Source organism: Marmota marmota, unplaced genomic scaffold (assembly GCF_001458135.2).
Source record: "Marmota marmota marmota unplaced genomic scaffold, marMar, whole genome shotgun sequence".
Classification (NCBI taxonomy): Eukaryota; Metazoa; Chordata; class Mammalia; order Rodentia; family Sciuridae; genus Marmota; species Marmota marmota.
The window spans coordinates 4,990,001-4,997,841 of NW_026000205.1; the positions used below are offsets into that span (position 1 = coordinate 4,990,001).

General features: G+C 55.8%; 1 protein-coding gene across 1 annotated transcript in view; it reads left to right on the forward strand.

Moving 5' to 3' along the window:
* Nucleotides 1-7,841, forward strand: part of Exoc3l2 (exocyst complex component 3 like 2) — a 21,399-nt gene that overhangs the window by 10,973 nt on the left and 2,585 nt on the right. Inside the window, exons 4-8 of the mRNA XM_015496707.2 lie at nucleotides 42-289; nucleotides 2,832-2,967; nucleotides 6,158-6,280; nucleotides 6,731-6,886; nucleotides 7,703-7,824. Coding sequence (XP_015352193.2) covers nucleotides 42-289; nucleotides 2,832-2,967; nucleotides 6,158-6,280; nucleotides 6,731-6,886; nucleotides 7,703-7,824 — 785 coding nt within the window. The remainder of the gene's footprint in view (nucleotides 1-41; nucleotides 290-2,831; nucleotides 2,968-6,157; nucleotides 6,281-6,730; nucleotides 6,887-7,702; nucleotides 7,825-7,841) is intronic.

Here is a 7,841-nt window from a genome sequence, read left to right on the forward strand (position 1 = left end):
GGGCGGGGCTGGGGGTTGGGTACCGGGACCTGGGATCTTAGAGAGGAGGAGTAAGGATGGGCAGAGGCGCCCGGGAGGGATCAGGGTCGCAGACTGAAAGGCTGAGTGCTCGGCCAGGGGCCCTGACCCGGCACTGGGCACCATCTATCATGCCAACTGCCCCTTCTTCTCCCCCCAGCTTCCAGCAGCGCGTGGAGAGATTCCATGAGCACCCAGGAATCCGGGAGCTGCCCTCTGACACCTACATCAGCAGGACCATCTCCCTGGTCAACTGTGGGCCCCCACTGAGGTGAGAGCACTCGCAGTGTCAGGCTGTGGAGGTGCCTTTCTGGGTGACAGCTGATTTGGAGTGTCCAGGTCCTGGGTGGGAATCACAAGGTTGACCCAGGGGGACATGGGACCTGAGAAACCTACAGTATGGGAGTTCTAGAAAAAAAAAATGACACATAGGATCACAAATTAGAATCATAGAGTGATCAGAATACTGGAGTATTAAGATAATAGATAACCTAGAAGCCAGACTCAAAGGCTCCAGAATTGCGTGTATTTCTATATTTCTTTCTATTTTGCTTTTTTAAAAATTAACTTCCTTCCAGCCCCTTCCCTGGTACTGGGGATGGAACCCAGGGACTCATATGCTCAGCAGGCACTCTACCACTGAGCCACATCCCAGCCCTCTTTATTCTTTATTTTGAGACAGTCTTGCTAAGTTGCTGAGGCTGGCCTGAGACTTTCAATCCTCCTGCCTCAGCCTCTCAAATTGCTGGGATTACAGGCGTGTGCCACCATGCCTGACTATTAACTTGTTTTAAATTGCATTTAATTAAATTGATTTATTTATTGGTGCTAGGGATTGAACCCAGGGCCCCGTACCTGTTAGGCACATCTCTACCACTGAGCTGTGTACCTCCAGCTCTTCAATGGCACTTTTAAAAAATGGTGACACATGAGGCTGAGGTTGTGGCTCAGTGGTAGAGCACTTGCCTGTGATGTGTGAGGCCCTGGATTTGATTCTGAGCACTGTATATAAATAAATAAGTGAAATAATGGTGCATGAACATCTAAAAAAATGGTAACACATTCACATGAAAATATATGAAATAATAAGTCTTCTCGCCTCCCCTCCTCCCCACTTGGGGACAACTAGTATTTGTGTGTGTGTGTGTGTGTGTGTTTTGTGGGGGAATTTCAAATATTTACCAGTAACAGGTATAAATAAGTGTATATATGAATGTGCACACATATTTATACAAATACAAGTGAATCTATTTAACTATATACATGTATATTCTCTTCCTTCCCTCCTCCTTCCTTCTGCTCCCCCCCCGTTTCATGAAGTCTTTCCTCCGTATCCATAGTGGGGATTGGTTTCAGGACATCTCCCTGCCCCCTTCATCCCCTCCGTGGATACCAAATCCATGGACACTCCAGTCTCCTATATAGAATGTGTAGTGTTGGCCGGGTACAGGGGCACACACCTGTAACCCCAACAGCTCGGGAGGCTGAGGCAAGAGGATCACCAGATCAAAGCCAGCCTTAGCAACTGAGCAAGGCCCTAAGCAACTTAATAAGACCCTGTCTCTAAATTTAAAAATATTTTTAAAAAGGGCTGGGGATGTGGCTCATAGGTTGAGCACCCCTGGGTTCAATCCCTCATACCAAAATGATTTTTTTTTAAAGTGAAGTGTTTGCATAGAACCTCCAAACTTCTTCCCTGCTGCCTGACCTCATCTCTGGATGACTTATGATCCCTAATACGATGGTGACTGTGTTTAAATAGCTGCTATGCTGTATTGTTTGGGGAAGGATGAAAGAAAAAGTCTGCGTGTTTTGTTACGGGTGCATTTTTTTTTCTCTGAATCTTCTCCATCCACGGTTGGTTGAATCCGTGGTGCGGAGCATGTGGACACGCTGGGCTGACCGCACAGATCGGGGAATACTTCCTAACAGCTTGGGGATCTTCCCATTGATGCTTTAAAGTGTCCCCATGCTCCAGGGCTTGGAGGGGTTCTATGGTAGGGCACTGGCCTAGCACCCTGGGTTCCATCCCTATACTGCAAAGGGAAAAAAGGTCACCATGTTCCTTTTTGATATCGGAACCACATTCTGTGCTTGCCCACACCATCACGGTTTAATCATCCCCAATGGATGGACATGTGTTTCTCCAGGGCAGAACCCTGCTTGCTTGTCATTCCCTGTAAGCGCGGGACCTCTGGGCAGCCATGTTCCCAGAAGGAGATCTGCAGAGAGGGCCCAGGGGACAGTGACAGAAATGAGAGGGAGAATTCAGAATTGCAGACTAAGTTTAGAACCACAGACAGAACGGAGGCCTCTTCACTCCCATTTACAAAGCACCGAGAGAAACAGAGACCTAGAGACACCTCTTTAATTCCCCCATGTCCCCTAGACCCTTGATGTCCCCAGCCTCCTGACACCCTCAGCCCCAGACACCCCTTAGTCTCCTAACATCCCCCAGCCCCCACATAGTCCCCAGCTTCCTGAAATTCCCTAGTCTCTGCCTAGAACGCCCCAGTCTCCTCTAGATATTCCCAGTTTCCCAAACATCCCTCAGGATCTCCCAGGCCTCTGCACCCCCAGCCCAACATCCCGGAGTCCTTCAGCACCCCATTTCCTAGACATTGCACACCCTCCAGACACCCCAGCCCCAGGCATTCCCTGACATTTCTCAGGCCTTAGACCTTCCCAGAGCCCCCCATCTGACCTGTCACTCGTGCACCCCATAAAACAGGGCCCACCTTGGGGAGACTGGGGCAGGTAGTTGGGCCGAGATGTCGGGCCTCCTTGACTTTTGGCTTCACTGATCTCTGCAGGGCTCTGGCCGAGCGCCTGGCCAGGGTGGGGCCCCCTGAAAGTGAGCCTGCCCGGGAAGCCTCCGCCAGCTCCCTGGACCGCGTGACCAGGCTGTGCCACCGCGTTCTGGCTGACATGCTGTTCCAGGAGCTGCAGGTGAGTGGGCGAGGGGCTGGGGGCTGTGCCAGTGCAGGCAGCCCCCCCCTCAGCAGCTCCCTTTAGCCCATGACTCAGGGTTCGGGAAGCAGGCAGATGTGGGGGTGATGGCCATGCCTGCGCTGTTTGGGGGGCAGAGGGGGGTGCAGGAAGGCAGAGGTGGGAGGATGTGGCGGGGGAAGGACAGACAGCCACCAGCAGGAGGGGGCTGGGGTGGAACCCTTGACACTGAGGTCCCCCAAATCCATGCCCAGCTCTCCTGGTCCCTGGAGTCCCATTTGTCCATCTCTGAGTCCCTGTGCCCGCCCCAAGGGGCTAGGTCCCCAGGTGTGGGAGTGCATGGAGCAAACACCAGACCGAGTGGGGAGGTGCATGGAGGTGGCCTTCACTACAGGTACAGCTGACCTCTGCCAGGAGCCTCCCATGCCTCCCAAGTCACTCAGAGCAAAAGCCAAACCCCTCCATGGTCCCAGGGCCCCACACAGTGTCCCAGACCTCGTCACCTTGTACCTCACTCCTCCCTTGCCCCACTGGGGCCCTGCCAGCCTCTTGCTGCCCACAGCAGGCACATCCCTGCCTCTGGGCCTTTGCACCTGTCACTCCCTCTGCCTGGCTTGCTCTCCCTCTGATATCCCCGTAGCTCCCTGTCTCACCTTTTTTAAAATTTTTGACCCAAATGTCACCTTCTCAATGAGACCTTCCCCGATCACCCCACTTAAAACAGAAGCTCCTCTAAGTGGAGCACACAGACACGCACCTGGAGTCCCAGCTACTCAGGAAGCTGCGGCAGGAGGCTCCTTTGAGCCTAGGAGTTCTGGACAACATGATGAGAACCCCGTCTCTTTAAAAATCCAGAACCCCTGAGACTCCCCCTCCCGACTCCCTGCTACATTTGTCTCCCAAAGCCCTCACCACCACCCACCATGCTATGTCCTTTGCTGGTATTTATTTATGTATTTTTTTCAGGGCCTGCGCGGGCTCGGAGGGGGCTCTACCACTGAGCGGCAGCCCCAGCCCTTTAAAAAAATCTGCTTCCTCACACTCATGATTAGCACCTGAGGGGCGTTCTCTGAATTCAGAGAATTTTTCTAAAATGCCTTCTTATGGAAAATGTCAAACCTACATGCATGGCCAGAGCAGACAGAATGACAGAATGACCCCCTCAGACCCGTGGCCTACCTCCAGTCGCTGTCTGCTCCTGGCCAATCTTGTTTCATCCAGAGTCCCTTTCTCCCCCTGAATTAATTAATTGATCGATTGACTATTTTTGCGGTGCTGGGGATTGAACCGGGGCATCTCACTTCAAGTCCTTGACCACTGAGCCACCTCCCTGGCCCCACCCCACTGAATTCTGTTAAAATCCCCCCACATCCACCAACACTTTAGGCTGTATCTCCCAACGATGAGAAATCCTTTTTAAACAAACATAACCAACAGTGTCATTTTTTGGAGGTACTGGGGATTGGACCCAGGGGTGCTTAACCACTGAGCCACATCCCCAGCCCTTTTTAATATTTTATTTAGAGACAGGGTCTCACTGAGTTGCTCACGGCCTCACTAAGTTGCTGAGGCTGGCTTTGAACTCACAATCCTCCTGCCTCAGCCTCCCAAGCCACTGGGAATACAGGTGTGTGCCATGGCACCCAGCTAACAGTGTCATTTTATACAGACGTCTGGCCCCAGCACACTCGGTGCTGATGCAGACGGACAGGGCCTGCTCCTTAAATTCCCATCTCACTCCTGCTGTGTGGAGCAGGAAAGTGAGGACAGCAAGTGGCCGGGCCTGGGCCACTGGCTCAAGTCCTGGATCTCAATCAATCAGAGCGAGGATGAGACTAAGGGAGACAGGGGAAGGAGAAGGGGAAGGAGGGTGACTGGAGAGACAGAGGGACAGAGACAGAGGGACACTGGGAAGAGACAGAGACTGGGAGAGATGGACTCAAAGCCAGACCATGCGCTGGTGTGAGTGTGTGATGCGTGTGACGCCTGTGACGAGGGAATGGGCCCACATGTGAGTGCGCACCCCTGGGTATTGTGTGCCTCTGGCAGGGGGAGCCTGGGAAGGCTGCCAGGGCCCGTGTCCCTGTGACCTCACGCCCTGCGTTTTCAACCAAAGCCCGTAGGCCCCATTTTGGAGGTTCAGGAAACTGGGCCGCTGTCAGGAGGAAGGGGAGGAAGGGGGTGGGGGGCCGCGCGGGATGGGGGCCTGTTTCAGATGCCTGGACACCAACCTGAATGTCAGCACCTCACGGCCCCTGTGTCCCCTGAGCCTCCCTGCCTCCATCTCAGGCACAGACCCACTGCCACCATCCCTAGGCCCTACCAGACACTCCCTCTCTCCCGGCCCAGAGTCACTAACTGTCGCCTGTGAATTCTGCCGCCTGGATCCTCGTTTCTCCCTCCTTCTTCTCCTCCGTGCTTCCCTTCAGCCTCCTCCCTAATTTCTGCCTCTGCCCAGTCTTGCCTCCTCCCGTTAATCTGGGCAAAGCACAAACCTAACCCTCTCCTCTCCCCTGTCCCGAACCTGCCATGGCTCCCTAGTGCTCCCTAGTGTGAAAGTTGGCACGGCCCTGTGTGCTCCAGCCCTGCCACCTAGACTCTTCTCTCCAATCCCCAGCCACGAGCCTGGAAAAAGCCACTAGTGTGGGCCCCAGGGTCGCACAGTCCCCAACACACACTTAGGTCCAAGCTTCCTTAAAGGTCTGCTGTCATTGCCTTAAAGTTCTTGGTGATTTTGAACGAGGGTCTCCGTTTCCCGTCGAGGGCACTTGGAGAACTGGGCCGATGGTCTGGCCAGCCACAGGGACCTTTCTGTGGTGCTCTGACAGCATGCTGTTCCCTCTGAATGAACAGTTCCCTCTCGTGCTTCTAACCATGGCCAGAGTCAGGGCCTGACCTCCTCCTCCAGGCAGCCCTCCTTGACTCACATGCTGGGTGGGCCCGCCATGGACTCTAGGCTTCCTAAACCCCTGGTTCCCCAGTTGTGGCCCTGCCAGCTCTAGGTTCTTATTGTCTGGGGACCAGTCTGCCTCCCCTTTGGACTGTGAGCCCCTGTCTCCTCCTCCTGCTGTGTCCCCACACCCCCACACCCTAGGTTAAGCTCTGAGGGGGGGTTAGAGATCATATTCCTGAGGAAAGAGGGAGGGGGGAGGAGGAGAGCGGTGACTTCCCTGAACTCTGTCCCACCCAGCCATACTTCAACAAGCTGATGCGCCGGAAGTGGCTGAGCAGCCCGGAGGCCCTGGATGGCATCGTGGGCACGCTGGGCGCTCAGGCCCTGGCACTGCGCAGGATGCAGGATGAGCCCTACCAGGTGTGCGGCCTGCGGTGGGGAGGGGGGGGAGAGGGGAGCCAGGATCTGGGGGAGACCCCCTGGAGGTGGGGAGTGCCTCCGCGGAGCCAGGGAGGTGGCACCTGCTGGGGCCGGAGGGGAGGCTCCTGGGAATGGGTGTGGGGGTCCGGTGCAGCCGGAGTGGGGGCTCTTGGAGGTAGAACTTGGGGATTGAGGAGATGCTGGGACGGGGCCCCTAGGCGGGCTGTGGGGACTGTTAAGGGGCCTGGGAGGGCATCATCGGGTAGGACAGGGCCGCCGGGTGGGGTCTGGAGGGCTGCTTGAGGGCTGAGTGCTAGGACTGGGCGCCCGAGGACTGGGCTCCTGGAGCCGGCGCGGGCGGTGGGGATGGGGGTCCCGCAGCCTGGGCCTGGCGGGGTGCGGGGCGGCCGGGTGGGGCTCACCCTCGCACCTCCTTCCCGCCTCCCGCAGGCGCTGGTGGCGGAGCTGCACCGGCGGGCGCTGGTCGAATACGTGCGGCCGCTGCTCCGCGGGCGCCTGCACTGTCGCTCGGCGCGGACCCGCAGCCGCATGGCCGGGAGGCTCCGGGAGGACGCGGCGCAGCTGCAGAGGCTGTTCAGGCGGTTGGTGAGTGGGGGCCCCGGAGCAGGGCTGCCCTTGGCTCCCTGGAGTCCCTCCCAGGACTCAAAGACCACTCTCGGCGGACCGCGAGGCGTAGCGCGCGGTTCCGTGACCTTGGCGCAGACCCGGGCTTTCCGGCTGCAGGGACTCTGAGCTGGCCTCAGGTGCAGAATAAAATAACGATCCCCACCCATTGTTGCAGGGTTAGATCACTTAATTCCTGTGAAAGGCTTAGGGCAGTCCCTTGGCAGCGTTGACACCAGTGAACGTTAACCATGATTATGAGCACAAATAGGACGGGACAGAAACTCAGAACCCTAACATCTAATCTAAGAATGTTAAGCCACCAAATCTTCTTTGAACCCATTTGTAGCCATCAGGACTGGAAGGTCCCCAGTCAACTACTGTTCTGGTTTCTAGCCTGGAGTCCTTGGAATTTTTTTTTTTTTTTTTTTTGGAAAATTTTGAGATAATTGTGGAATCACATGCACTTGTTGTAAGAAAGCTCGCACAGAACTCCCTGTACCCTTTATCCAGTTTTCCCCAAATGGCAACATTTTGCAAACTTGGAATAGATTTCGAGTCATGTGGCACAGCTCCCGATTATCTGCAAAACCGGGTATAGATTACAGTATGGATTGTCCTTCAAATATCTGAAGGTTCCAGATAACCCCCGGCCAGCCCGTCTTCTGACCCTTTGTACAGATGGGAAAAACCAAGGCCAGGAGAAGCCAGAGCAGGGGACGGCTCCGTCCTGGGAGGGGTGGCTCTGGGAGGGGGCTCTGAACTGAGATGTGAGCCCTGCACCCCCACCACCCCCAGGAGTCCCAGGCCTCGTGGCTGGACGCCGTGGTGCCGCACCTGGCTGAAGTCCTGCAGCTGGAAGACACGCCCAGCATCCAGGTGGAGGTGGGGGTGCTGGTGCGCGACTACCCAGACATCAGGTGAGCGCCGCCCGCCC